The 14,923-nt window shown below is 36.7% G+C and overlaps 1 protein-coding gene and 1 pseudogene across 1 annotated transcript in view; one reads left to right on the top strand and one right to left on the bottom strand.

Moving 5' to 3' along the window:
* The window catches only part of TSGA10 (testis specific 10), a 47,810-nt gene that overhangs the window by 824 nt on the left and 32,063 nt on the right, over positions 1–14,923 (bottom strand). The window contains exons 15-19 of the mRNA XM_063304977.1: positions 13,790–13,975; positions 11,360–11,569; positions 8,610–8,812; positions 8,027–8,131; positions 491–625 (exon numbers count right to left, since the gene is read on the bottom strand). Of these exons, the coding sequence (XP_063161047.1) occupies positions 491–625; positions 8,027–8,131; positions 8,610–8,812; positions 11,360–11,569; positions 13,790–13,975 (839 nt within the window). The remainder of the gene's footprint in view (positions 1–490; positions 626–8,026; positions 8,132–8,609; positions 8,813–11,359; positions 11,570–13,789; positions 13,976–14,923) is intronic.
* LOC134499392 (U2 spliceosomal RNA) lies at positions 10,354–10,484 on the top strand (annotated as a pseudogene).

Below are 14,923 nucleotides of genomic sequence, written 5' to 3'. Positions count from 1 at the left end.
CCACCACCACCACCACCACCACCCTGCTTTTCCATGGTTGCCACTGGTTCATATGTTAAACTAACCACAATATGGTTTGCATGCTATGGACCTCATAGTTGGTTACGGTTTATGGCTTAGCTTGTTAAGTGAACCCAGCCAACTGTGGCTTATTAAATATATCATGATTAAGGAAACCAGCAGGATATATGGCCAGTCACTGTCCTGAAACAGTGATTTCAGGGAAACAAATTAATATCTTCAATGTTTGGAGCAAATAAATTACTCATGTCCTTTTCTTTATATAAGAATTCCCTTAGCACATCTTTTTTAACACATCTGCTATTATATGAGCTATCATGTGCACAGTTTTGTGGAATAGCAACAAAGAAACAAAATGATGGACTTCATTTCTAGTTAAAGGATGTCTTTGTAACATGGATAAAGAGATGGTCTATGCTTGAATAACAGTGAGAGAAAGGAGATATATTTTTAACAGACATTTTCTCACCCATCCAAAGATCTATCCAGAGACCTCTCAGGAGACCAGTGCCGGGAACGTTCAGGTGATGTTGTTCTTATCGTAGAAGTTAAATGGTATGAAGCTGTAAGACTCTGCCGGCGAAGTTCTTGGACTGCACGTTCCCTAAAAAGTTTTTAAAAACTTATTTAAATAAGATAGTATCAATACAGTGTACGTATTTTCCTAGGCCCAGCATGTTCTGTATCTTATAAATCTCAGAGGAAAATGTTTTTAAATTTTTATTTTTAAAAGGGACACAAATCAATTCTAATTTTGGGTAGCATGTGCCTGGGTGTGGAAGTAAGGACAGCACAGTACGAGTCAAAGAGTAATTGATTCAATAAAAATATTCAATAAAACAAAATACAGAAGCTCAGAAGCTCCATATTTGTGTGGAGTTCAGAGAGAATTGGACTGGTTGGAATTATATCAGTCCCTATTTGAAATGTACGCCAAAGTTCCATGCTTAGCTCTCTATGAAATTTCCACTAGATTCAAATTGTTACCTTCTAATCAGTATAGTCTTATTGATTACACACAAAGGCCAAAGGAAGGCAATACAGTATTCTTGCAGGCCTCCATTATGTCTACTTCACACGTGGGAATGAGAAAAGCACTTAGGGCAATAGCTTTATTCTGCACAGATCAAAAACTTTCAATAAATTATGAGAAAACTAAAGTTAGTTTTCTTGCCCGACACCATCGTAAGATTCACAAATGGCATATAAATGGGACTCCAGTTGAACAGGTGCGCACCTATAAATACCTTGGAGTGCAGTTCCATGCTTCCTTATCCTGGAATGCTCATTTTCTTTACCAGGCAAGTGTTGCACAGGGTACCTCATCAACTATTGCAAGATTTTTACCATTCAAAAGGAGCCCATTACATTCCTGCAGCTTGCAAGGTCTTTCAAGCTAAGGTAGTCCCTCAGCTTCTCTATTGGTCTCAAATTTGCTCCCTTGCAAAGCTTAATATTATTGAAACCATTCAGAATAAGTTCATTAGAGCCATTTGATGGTACCAAAAAGTATTAAAAATGCCATCTTATGGGTAGAAATAGGTATAGTTTCATTGGATGCCAGCGCATGGTTCCTTCTTCTTACCTTCTGGCTAAAGTTAATTCTGTTTCCTATAGGTTTAGCCCCATTAGTATTTTAGAGATCATTTTAAGTCACCGTGTCTAAAAAAAGCCTTAGATAAAATTAAATTGCTGGGCTTCTCTATGGAAAATCTGTGCTCATTAGGATTTGATAATGCTAGAACTGCCCTTAAACAATGAATCCTGGATATACTGTAGATCTCCAAACAAATTTAAGTAAGGTGCTACACCCCAATATCTGTCATTTTCTTCCAGAATGGTATCTGGGCGATCTGGGTATCACACTATCTGGGTAGTGTGATCACCCAGAATGGAAATGCAAAGCTGGATGTTAAGTGCTGCATTGGGAAGGTGATAGCCGTTTTTTGGAAGATGAATAAGTTCTGGTCCTCGCCGTCCATATTGCTGAAGATTAAACTCCATCTGTTCACTTCTATTGTGATCCTGACAGCTATTTATGCCAGCGAGACTTGGAAGGCATCAGCAAGTATTAACAAGAGGCTTGACGTCTTCCAACAGAGATGCCTCCGCCGAATTCTAAAGATCCAATATTTTGATCACATCACTAATGAGGAGGTGCTCCGAAGGAGTGGCTCGTGTAAACTTCGTAACATTGTCGCACGTAGAAGACTTCAACTGGCTGGTCACATCTTCCACATGGACAACTGGATCCCTAAAGTGGCAGTGAGTGGACTCCTCCTGATGCCGAACGACAACAAGGACACCTTCGAATAACATGGTGAAGAACACTGACGCAAGACCTGAAGGCACTGCATATCACATGGAAGGACGCCAAAACATTCACCCAAAATAAAAACAGCTGGAGAACCCTTACTGCCTGATATGCCACGTAGCATGGACCCGGGAGAGAGAGAGAGAGAGCGTGCACTACACCCCAATATCTGTCATTTTCTTCCAGAAGGGTTCATTCCAGCTTATTTATCATCCATTACAATTTTGAAATTTCGTAAAGCTTTCACCTTAGCCAGGCTGGACGCACTGCCCTCAGCAGTCCTTTTTGGACGTTTTAAGGGTACTCCTATGCATCTTCGGTTATGTCTATGTGGTGACGGCACAATAGAAACCCTAAGCCATATGTTGCTATATTGTTCCCTATATAAGGACTCTAGACAGATCCTTATATATCCAATATTGAAGAAATTTCCAGGCACGGAGTGTAATTTCTATTTCATGCTACTTCTTTTGGACAAGGACCTGAAAATATCCTCCCAGGTTGCCCAGTTTTGTGCTATCATCTGCACAATATGCCGCACCATTACTTAGGTTTAGAATTTCTTAACATAGTATTTTATTTCAATTTATTTTAGTATTTTTATCCTTACTTAATTTTAGATCCTACTAATTGTTTTTCCGTTATATATATAATATATATAATAGTAAGATCGTTACTATTATATATTTTGATTGTATCTGGCCTTAGGGCTGTAATAAATGTGTTGTTGTTGCAGGCCTCCTCCACAGCATGTTTGTTTTTTCACAAAACAGTACATGTAAAGAGACTGCCAAGATCTGTTTTCCTTTTTCACAACTATCTCTTCAGGACTCTGGTGCATTTTATATGGTGGGACACTGCCTAAGCAACAAAGCATCCGTTCCTTCCCTTGGTCTTAATTTTGACAATGATTTAAGCTCCTTTTATTTCAGTCTACTCAATACAAGGATAAATACATCCAATGGCAGGAGAAGCTCTGGGAAGAGAAACTCAAGATGGGTGTTCTTAAGGAAGATTACATTAAAAGCACAACTGGAAACAAGAAAGCCTATATTAAAAATACATATGGAACCAGTTTCAATAAGGAGGAAAAAGGGAGGAAAGAAAAAGTAGTCAATGTGGCTAAACAAAAAGCTTAGCAAAGTTCTGAAACCAAAAAGGATACATACAAGAAATGAAAAGAAGTCCAGATCACAAAGGACAAGTACAGAGCAGTAGCCCAGAATTACAGAACTGATGTCAGGAAAGCAAAAGCTCAGAATCAATCAATCAATTAATTAATTAATTTGGCTACCCATATCGCATATGTGACTCTGAGCAGCTCACAATATTAAAAATAATAAAAACATATACAAAAATATACAAAACCCATAGCAGCCAGGAAAAAAAATTACGAAGTCACAATCCAACACTCAACATAACAAAGCAACAGGTTCTGTCCCACACCCAGAGCCCCAGGCTCGAGAACAGAGCCATGTTTTTAGGGTCTTAGGGAAGGCCAAGAGAAACAGGCCCAATCTGTTCTCTGGAGGAATGGTATTGTGGGGGGGGGGGTGCCATGACAGAAAAGGCTCTCCTCCTGGGCCCCACTAGATGACACTCCTTAGCTGACGGGACCTGGAGCTTGCAACTCCAGTCAGACTAGGTGGAACGGGAAGAAACAACAGGGAAGAAACGGTCCTGTAATAATCCAGCCCCAAGCCATGAATGGCAGCACCCTGAATTGCACCTGGAAGCACACTGGTAGCCAATGCAGCTTGTGAAGTAGTGGTGTCACATGTGCCAAGGAACAAGCCCTTCTAACTGCCCACCCCACTGCATTCTGCACCAGCTGAAGCTTCCAAATGCTCTTCAAAGGCAGCCCCATGTAGAATGTGTTGCAGTAGTCCAATCTGGAGGTCACTAGGGGAGTGAGTGACTGTGAATAGGGCCTCCTGGTCCAGGAACAGATTCAACTGATGCACAATCTGAAGCTGTGCAAAAGCCCTCCTACCCACAGCTGCACCTGCTCAAGTCCAGGAAGGCCTCCAGATTGTGCCCTGGAACTGTTGGAGGCCATGCAACCCTATCCAGAACCAGAGATGGAAGGTCCCCAAAACCAGGGCCCAAGCCCCACAGTCACATGATCTTACTAAGGTTGAGCTGAAGCTATTGCACCTACCCAGGTGCCGATAGCCTCCAGAAACTGGAACATGACATCACTCAGGTGATCTAGAGGGCATATGTAAAGCTGGGTAACATCAGCATACTGATAGTTCCTCACCCCAAACCATTGGATGACCTCCCCCAATGGCTTCATGCAGATGTTAAAACGAGAGGAGAAAGCACCAAGTCCTTAATGGTGAAGTCTAGCAATAGCTTCTTGAGGAGGGGGTGAACTTAGGAAACTCAAATACAAAGGAAAGGTATAGGATGGGGAGTTTCTGGTTTGGTAACAGCAATTACACAGTCTTTGAATAGTACAGGTAGTCCTCACCAACCATAATTGGGACCATTGCTACGCGGCGTGGTCATTAAGTAAACATCACATGACCGTGCCAACTTATGACATCAGTTCTGGCTGCAATTGTTAAGCGAATCACCATGAGTTGTTAAGCGCAATGTCATGTGACCGTAGGTTGTGACTTTCTGCCAGCTTCCCCATTGATTTTGCTTGTTGGAAGCTGGCTGTGAAGGTTGCAAATAGCAATCATTTGATGGCAGGATGCTGTGACTACTGTAAATGCATGCTGGTTGCCAAGTGCCTGAATTGTGATCATGTGAGCATGGGGATGCTGCAATGGCTGCAATTTTGAAGACTGGTCATAATTCTCCTTTTTCAGTGCCATTGTAACTTTGGATGGTTGCTGAATTAGTGGTTGGTAAGTGAGGACTACCTGTAGTTGATTGCAAACTGAATGAGGTAGCAATGTGCTTTAGCTGCAAAGATGACAAATGCAATTCTAGGCTGCATCAACAGAAATATAATTTCCAAAGTTACACATAGTAATTGTTGCATCTGTTCTGCTTTGAGGGTGGTTAGGCCCTCACCTCATTATTATATCTATTTCCGAGCACCACACTTTAAAAAGGATTCAGAAAAATTGGATCAGGTTCAAAGGACAACAATGATGATTAGGAGACTAGAAACTAAGTAGTATGAAGAAATATGGAAGGAGTTGGGTATCTTTAGCATTGAGAAAAGATGACTGGGGAATAAGACCACATTTTTCAAATACTTGAAAGGATGTCACATAGAAGGTCAAAATCTGATCTCTCTTGTTCCAGTACAGAATGATGGGATGGAAAAGGAATTTCATTTGGGTTTTATTCAGAGCCAGGATGAATACCATTGGAGAATCTGAGTTTCAGATTAAGAATACAGGAAACCAATATTTTAGGACAGTTATCTAACCTAAAGTTATCTATTCTGGACTCAGAGATAGCATTTTTTAATCATTCTGTATTTAAACCCAAGCCCAGCACTGAAATATGTGTGTGTCATATAGCTATGGTTTTCCTCAACTCATGTTTCATCTCCTCCACTGGGTAACATTCACCCCACTGGCCAACTGGAATTGTATTTAGGTGATTCTAGACCTCTTTACCCAGATCTAATACACCATTATTCTCTAGGGGCAAAATAAGGCAGGATTTAATGCTGGCTTGTAAAGTAAGAAAACTGCCATTCTCTCACTGCTAAATTTAATGCAGCGGACAGCTTCATTATTCAGTATTGGCCAGGGGTGAAGAACCATGTTCTACAGAATATATGCAGCCCTCAGCAAAGCATCTGTTCTAACATGAGAGTATACCACCAAAATTCAATGGCAAAATGGCCAGTGCTTGACAACATAGTTTTTGCAGGTTTCTCCCTTCCCCCATGAAGCAGAGGAGGAGGAGCCCTCTGGAGGCATATCACTCCAATTTCTCTTTTTAAACCCTCTGCAAGAAATAGCCTGAAATCATGCCACTAGCATTCAGTTATTTGCCACTAAATTTTGATAGCATGACTTTGAATAATTTGGTTTCAACTACAAAGATTGGAAATGGGGTCTTTTTGCCTCCCAGAGACTTCCTGAATCCCTTTCCACCCTTAAAACTCCCAAAACTGATTTAAAAACTTCATCTTTCTCCCTGATTCACATGGAAGAAAGTACATTTAAGGGTAATGTTTGAATGAGGGCAAAATCTGCCTGTAATACTTGGTAACAGGTCCCAATAAATTGTCTGGTCCTAATAAATAAATAACCTGGTGGATACTTTGTATATGTCCAAACAGTAAAATCTAGGATGAAATTGTGCAATTTTAATAATTAAACATAAATTACATATACAGTACTATATCTACTGAAATAGCAAAATAAAGAATTAATACAACATAGCAATTTAAATTTAGAATATGCAAAGTTATATACATTTTGATACCTGAAATCTACAGTAGAGTGTAGATTTCTTTCTTAAAACAACAGGATATATATAACAATGTACAGTCAAATAGGTCTGAGCTTTTAGTCTGCCTAAAATGGATCTACTTAGTAGCAGTGGACATTTGCTCAACTCAACCCCCTACCAATTAAAAACAGAATTAATAATTGAATCCCAAGTTTCTCCACAATTTACATAACACTGATTGATTTCTGCCAAATTCCCCCTTCTCTACACTTTCTTTCAATACCTTGTCTCATTTTCGTGGCTCATAATTCTTTTTTTAGGAATTATACAGTGGGTTAGGGAGTCAAGCTATTTTAGGTAGTGGAGGTCACAGGAACACAATAAATATTCTTGTAGCTGGGCCCCCAATTAGCACTTTTATATTTTCAGACCAACACTGTACCTTTGATTTTGGATTTTTATTTGGATACACTATATTTACTCCTGGAAGTGATCTTAGTGGCTCAGATTAGTCAGAAACTTCCCTGAATCTGCAGCTTTCAGAATATTTTCCTGGATGGTGAATTCTGAGGTAAGTAAAAGCAATCAGTTTCTGTTGAATTCCCTTGAACTCTGGAAGTATTAGGTCAGTAACAGTGTATTAAACTGATATTATATTCAATTCTGAGCTATTCCTGTCAGCAGAGTGGAAAGGCATGATGATTCCCATAGTTCTCAAACTCCTCAGTGTTCAATCAGTGTTCAAAAGATTTTCAGGGAAAAAAGGAGGTGGAAAAGCTCCATTCCATGAATCTCTATTCTACTTATTGATGGAAAATTAGGAGTCATATGTTTTGATTACTTTTTATAAATAACTAGATTTTCTTTTTTTTTTTACAAAATATGAAATATGCAACAGAATAATGATTCAACCATCATTCTTTGAATAAGTCTGCAGAAGATATTTTCAAGTCTTCATGAAAAAATCCATAATCTACAAATCTACTTGGCTTTTTCTATTAAAAACAATACATAAATCCCCACAAGGCTTAAGTGTAGTGCTTCCTAATTATTTAAAAAGTCTGACTTATTTGGAACTGGTAAATAATCTGGTTTTATATATGTGGGGTACAATCAAATGCATGTTTACTCCCAACTAAGTCATCAAATAGTAGTACTTGTTCCCTAGCAAGCATGCTCCAGTGCTGAATTTCAGCCTTACTTCGATATAAATTAGTAGCAATATTTAATGATGGGTTTTTCTAAATTAGTGAAAGTGTATATTACTAAATTGGGAATAACAGATGTAAATGATTAAAAATGTGGTCACACACTTGCCTTTCAAAGCGCTCTGTGCCCAACTGTCTTTTGGTGATATCTAACTCAGATTCCAGCTGAGTTATTGTATTTTTGAGCTGTGAAAAATCTCGACTCTGGATAGCGCTATAAAGGACAAAGTTGTCACTTAAACTGAAAGAATGTAACTAGTCAAATATAATAAAATAAAGAATAGGATTAGTTTTTCAAGAGCAGCTTCCAATATACTTGATATAAAAAGAAATTGGATAAGAAACCAAAAAGAAAACAGAAACAATTATATGATATTCCTGCTGTGTTATATATCTGGCATTATATATCTGTGTTATATATCTGGCATTATATATCAGTACTGCTAAAATTTCCTAACTGCACTGAACGAAAAGTTTTTATAGCAATATACAAATAGTATGTACTTTATTCTCATGGGATACATAGTTTTTTGCCTAATATTTAGCTTACCTGGTTTCAAATAACTTTTAAATTAACTATCTTCCACTCTAATAAGTGCTCTCTTAAAGCGGTTAAAAATGGGGTGATTAACAAAAAGTATAACAGTAATTTTAATTGTGATAATCAAGTGTTCTTTTTGCCAGTTACTCACATTTTGCTTTCAGCCAGAGAAAGTTGTTCTTTAAGAAGATGTATTTCAGAATCCTTCTCTTGACTTATCATCTGAGACTGATACTCCTTTTCTCGATTAGATGCTAACAAAGTTTCCAAGTTTTTAATTGAGATTCTTTCATTATTGAGTTGTTTTCTGAGAAGTTCTATTTCTGAGTGAGATGATTCCCATTCATTCTGAAGCTGAAAGCCAGAATAACAAACTTCCTTATTTTCTTTATTATGTACCATATTAGAACCTGGTGGATTACGTTTTAAATTGTATAAGAAATCTACATACGCTCTCTCCTTTTTCCCCACACTGCACCTACAGGTATATCCATTCAGCTTTTCTCTATTAATGTAAAAAAACTGAAGCCCTGTCTCCGATAAGAACTTATTACTATTCTCTAAAGACAGTACAGAAATCTTGCTTAAGAGGTAAAAATAAATGGGTTTTACTTGTGATATTAATCCAAAACTAAACAAATCATTGGGTTCCTGGTACTCCTTGGTGAGGAACCTTATACTGTAGGACATTCCATCCCATACAAAATATATCAGAATCTATATTTCTTGACCCTCTGAATATATTTAGTCTATTTAAATCAAGGTGGATACCTATGAACCACATGGTGCTCCCACATCTATTTTTATAGCCTCTGGAACCCCCAGGACTTCAGTATCAAATCACAGTAAAATGGATGTCAAAAATCAGGAGGAAATTGGTAGTACTTTTTCAGACTAACAAAGGCATAAGCTTTCATGAACTACAGCTCACTTTGTCAGATGCACATCAGGATTGCATCATTCTCATGCTTGAAATGCTCAGATCTACTCCTACAAAAAAATACTACAAAAAAATTTGCCTGCCCCTGACTTAATCTAAAATTCATTTGTCAGATATTTCTCTTTTAGAAATGAACTAGTCATAACTTCTATTGAGATCAAATATTTTAAAAAATCTATTTCAGGAGCTTTGAAAAAATAGTAAAAAAATATACAAAAATGAATGATGGTAAAAAAAACTTTCTCATCCATCAAAAATACCCCCCAAAATGAATGATGAATTCGTATATATCAAGCTCATGATGAATGACAATATTTGATTGTCTTAAAGAAAAAGATGAGTTTAGACTAGGGATCTCTTAAGAATCGGTGCAGAATGAGACAGAGTTAACAGGGTTCTAGAGTTGGGACTTCAATGATGCAGTCACACCTGCCATTTTGACTTTTGACCTATGCCCGCAGAGACTCCTATGCCTGCAGATGTGCTAAATCCACATCCAGGATTCACAGTTTCTCAAATAAGCACAGACTGTACTTCTTCTTAGCAGCTTTATGTATAGTCAGACCATATACTGTACAAGTAATCCTCGACTGACAACCATTAACAACCATTCAAAGTTACAACGGCACTGCAAAAAGTGACTTACGACTGGTCCTCACACTTAGGACTGGTGCAGCATCCCCATGGTCACATGATCAAAATATGGGTGCTTGGCAACCAGCATGTATTTACGATGGTTGCAGTGACCTGGGGTCACATGATCACCATTTGCGACCTTCCCAGCCAACTCCCGACAAGCAAAATCAATGGGAACCGCATGATTCACTTAACAACTACGGCAAAAAAGGTCATAAAATTGGGCACAACAGAAGTTCCAGTCCCAATTTAAGTCGAGGACTATCTGTACAATCATGTTCTGTTTGCTACAGAACAATCATGGCGTCAGACTTCATGAATCGCTTCTCGGCCTTTTGGCTAAGATCAAGTATAGTTCTTAATCAGTTTAATCAGACTTCATGAAAAACACTGATATTTGGCAGCGTTTTCTTCTGATATCTTTGCTTTTTAAAAACTAAGCAAGCTCCCAAATAGAGGTATTAGAAGAAGACATTGACCATGTAGATGCATTCAGAGAGCTCACAAACATGGAGAGTGACAGCTGTTTTTCCAGTATTGTTTTCTAGCACCTGATAAGATATGCTGCCTATAATTTAGGAAATAATAAATAAGGTTCTGCAAAGTTTCAGGTTTGAAGACTAAAAAGTGCTTCAGAGTGTACAAAGGTGAGAATGGAGTACCTGTGCGCAACTCCATAATATACACTAGCTGTACATTTTCCTGTATGATCACATGGCTGCACTCTACTGAAGCCTTGGACCATAGGGCATAATTGACACACACGCAAACCAATGCACACACATAGTCAAAGGGATGGAAGCACTTATTTGCCTTATTGTATACAAAATTAGGTACCTTGTTAATATAATAATGTTTTAATTTCTAAATAATTCATTTTTTCATATATAGTGTGAGAATTGATTCTCAGATTGATAATAAGTGTAGCAGTCATTTCCAAAACAATCAGAAGGGGCAGTCTGACCCCTTCACAAAAAAGATAAGCCTCCTCCCCTTTACATAGAAAATATTTGAGAAAAAGCAGCCGAATCTTCCTTTCCCAATTTGCCTATATATAGGTTTCTCATTTGAAAGTATAGTAATTTATAAAATTCTTGTGTTGTCACATTAACCTTCTTCTTAATAAGATCTTACTAATCAGAGTTATGAGAAAATACTTCTTGTGATGGACAATTTCTACTCCAGGTGGTTATAAATTAAATCTGACATGCTAAAGAATTTTCCATGAACAGCAAGAATTTAATTCAAGCATTAGGAAAATGTGTATGATTTTCAACTTTAATGTTTGCTCTCTATAAATCAAGCCAAAATTATATTATACCTACTCGTTCTACTTCCTTTGTTGTGTTCTTTAGTTGCCGGATTAATAATTCTTTGCTAGTGCCCAGTTTAATGCACAGTTCCCGAGAAGATGCCAAATCTGAGAGTATAGAAACCTTTTCCAGCTGGATTTTCTCAAGTTCCTCCTCCATTTTCACCAGAGACTTACCTAAAGTAGAAATCTGTGACTTGCAGGCTTTTTCAGATGCCAATTGCTGCCCCCACAAAAGAAAAGTCAATTAACATTTATATTATAAATAAACCAGCAGGAATATCTTCAAGACAAATTAATCTTACTTAATAATAAACATATCTGAATAAATCTTTACTTTTTATTTTAATTTTAAAATGTTCTACAGTCAATAAAAAATACTAAATATACTGAAATTTATTTTAATATGTTCTTTCTTTATATATATTGTTAAGAGATTTTATGGTACTGACAGACCAATCCAAAATTCCAAGTGAATTTCAGTGCAAGAGTTTGTTAGATCCACAAAAGGAAGCTTTGATAGAATAGAAAACCATGTGAAACCTGAAGGATTTGTGCCAGAATGTAAAAACCATATGGAAATGATATACATTATTCAAAATAAAGTACAACTGTTTATTTTGTATAACACAAGAAGCTAAGAATTAACACAGAAGGAATTAAAATCTTACTTTGGGGGTGCAAATTCAGTTTTAGAGTCAAAAAGAAAATTATTCAATGAACAAAAATATGCACACTATTTCCAAACAGCCATGCTGTGCATGGGCAATATTTTACAGTAACTCATATCTACTATCTAGAAAGGTGAATTTAGGCTCAGTTGAAAGTCTATGATTCATAATAAGCAGTGAGAAAAATAAATGTCTTTCCACTCCTATAGTCCAATCCCAAATTTTCTTTAGAAAGACCAGAATGTTTTGAAGCTAAGTGCAGCAAATGGTCAACATCTTACCCTTAAAATAAACATCCATTTTGAAAGAACTTACTTCAACCTGAATCATAAATGCAGAGCATTACAAGGTAAAAAAAATTCTTAAGATTTTAAAAACAATTTTGTTAGGAGTGTCATACTGAAGGTTTGGAATAAATATAAAGCAAGATTGTCTCCTAATGTACTATTGTGGTTGTCACCTCAAGAAGCATTTGTTAGAAGAGAAAATGTGGGGGAAACAACTGGTTAAATTACAAAGATTTGTTAAACTTTGAAGAGGGTGAATCTAAACTTTAAAACAAGGGAACAGTTAGAGTTGGAAGGTTTCATTTGTTATTGGTTTACATATGCGCAATTGTCAGAACATTGTAGTGGACAAAAAGAATTTTAAATTTGTTAATGAAATAACTCAGTTTGAAGTGGAATTTTGTACAAATGATGAACATGTTATTACAAAGATGTATAAGATGTTGTTACAAATGAACCTAGAAGATGAACAAGTTAAAGAATGTATGATTAAATGGGCTAAGAATTTGGGATATAATATTATGTTGGAGCAATATGGGAGAACACGTGGAACAAAGGTTTGAAATTTATTTTTAATTACAATTTAAAAGAGAATTTTTATACAATGATGTATTGTTGGTATTTAACTCCTAATAAGTTGTCAAAAATGTATAATGAGGTAATGAATGTCTGTGGAAATGTTCTCTTGGCCAAGGAACTTTTTATCATCTTTGGTGGACTTGTCAAAAGGCTAAAAAAAAATTGGGATCAAATATGTGTTAATATTCAAAAGATTCTTAAAGTGGATTTACAAAAGAAACCAGAACAGTTTCTCATGGGATTGATGAGAAACAGCATGGGACTTTGCTTTTATATATGATTACAGCAGCAAGACTTTTATATGCACAAAGATGGAAAGATTCACAAATCCCTACAGTAGAAGAATGGATAATTAAATTAATGGAATTGGCCCAAATGGCTAAGCTAACAGCATTGATAAAATACTGTCTGGATTTGTTTCTACTTGGCAACCACTTTTAGACCATTTGCTTGTGTCCGAAAAAAATGAAGTTTTGATTTTGGGTTTTGATGATTAAATAGTTTGATTTTATAGAAATAATGTTACTAAGGTTTAACTAATGGTAAGAGATTACATCCATATAAAATGCATTTATATCTGTGCTGGAGAAGGTTGGAAGTCACTTTTTTTCCTGCTTCTATCTAATTCTGCACTTTTATAGATTTTTTTTCTTTAGTTCTGTACTCTGTCTTATCTATGCTCTATATTTTGTATTTTAACTATACTTTGAAAATCAATAAAGTTCTTTTAAAAAAAACAAGACAAAAAAATTCTTTAACGCTTTACTCATGTGGGAGGTAAAGAATAAGGAAAAGTGTCACAAAGACGATTTTTAAAAATCTAAGCAGCTGCTTTACTAACTAGCCATTGAATTAAAATTAGAGGGAGGGAGACAGGGAGTGTAAGAGGAAGCTTTTAAAACCTACTTGTCCAATTGCTATTTCAAGCGATTCTGTTTGCTCTTTCAGTCTATGGTTCTCAGATTCTACACTGAGAAGTGCCACCTGGATGGAGTTATAATCTGTTTCCATTTGATGGAACTTTGATTCCCATTTGTCTGCCTGTTCACGTAACCTGTGGAAGTTTTCACAAAGATCTCCGTTTTCTTTTTCCTAAAATACAAAATTTTATTTTATTTTTTTATAGTTAGTTTACATATTTACCCTCTAAAACTACTGTAATGTCCAGTGGTACATTTGTGTGCTTGTAATTGTGTATAAAATCCTGGAGTCCTTTACCACCTCTTTTAGATTAAAAGGGAATTGGCTGAGTGCACCACATATGCACATTACAAATATGCACGTTACAAAATATATCGCTTCATTATTTCATGCTATTTTTAATAAAGGTGGCTGATAACCCCACCCACCTCAAATAACTATATCCATTCTCAACAGCAGTACAGGTATTCATTCAGCAACTGGAGATATCTAGAGGTTTTATGAAAGGGAGAGTTCTTTCATACAAAATGCTGCCGATTTTATTTATCTTATTTATCACCTCCCCAGAGCTCAAGGTGGCATATACAGCATTTTCTCCTCCAACTTTCTCAGTACAAAGCAGTGAGAATAGGTTGGTCTGAGAAAGTGACTGGCCCTAAGTCACCCAGTAAGTTTCCATGGCTGTCAGTGGACTTGCACCTGAGTCTCCTCAGTGCTAGTTCAATACTTTAACCCTATGCCATACTAGCACCCCTCTTTTCCAGTGCAATTTTCCTGCATGCTGCTGGGAGTGGAGGCAGAGAGGCAGGAGTGGGGGGAAATCAATCTTTGATAAGTAGCATTCTGCTCTCACAATACTGGATCCAATTTATCATATGCAAATGTTGATCATAAAAATATACAGTATAAATGTACAAATCTTAAGTAATCACACAATGACCAATTAGTATCAATTAAATCATTAGGGGTCAACATTTAAAAAGTGTCAAAGCTAACCTATGAGATTTTAATCAAAAAGTTGCTATCTATCTATTGTCTGAGCACAATCACATAAATTCAATGCACAGTCTTTAACTAAATATTTTTTTAATCCCCGACAGGATTACTTACTGCAGTCAG

This window comes from Candoia aspera, chromosome 5, assembly GCF_035149785.1.
Source record: "Candoia aspera isolate rCanAsp1 chromosome 5, rCanAsp1.hap2, whole genome shotgun sequence".
NCBI classification, from domain to species: Eukaryota; Metazoa; Chordata; class Lepidosauria; order Squamata; family Boidae; genus Candoia; species Candoia aspera.
The sequence above is the reverse complement of the archived record's forward strand: the minus strand, read 5'-3'. Positions and strand labels throughout refer to the sequence as shown.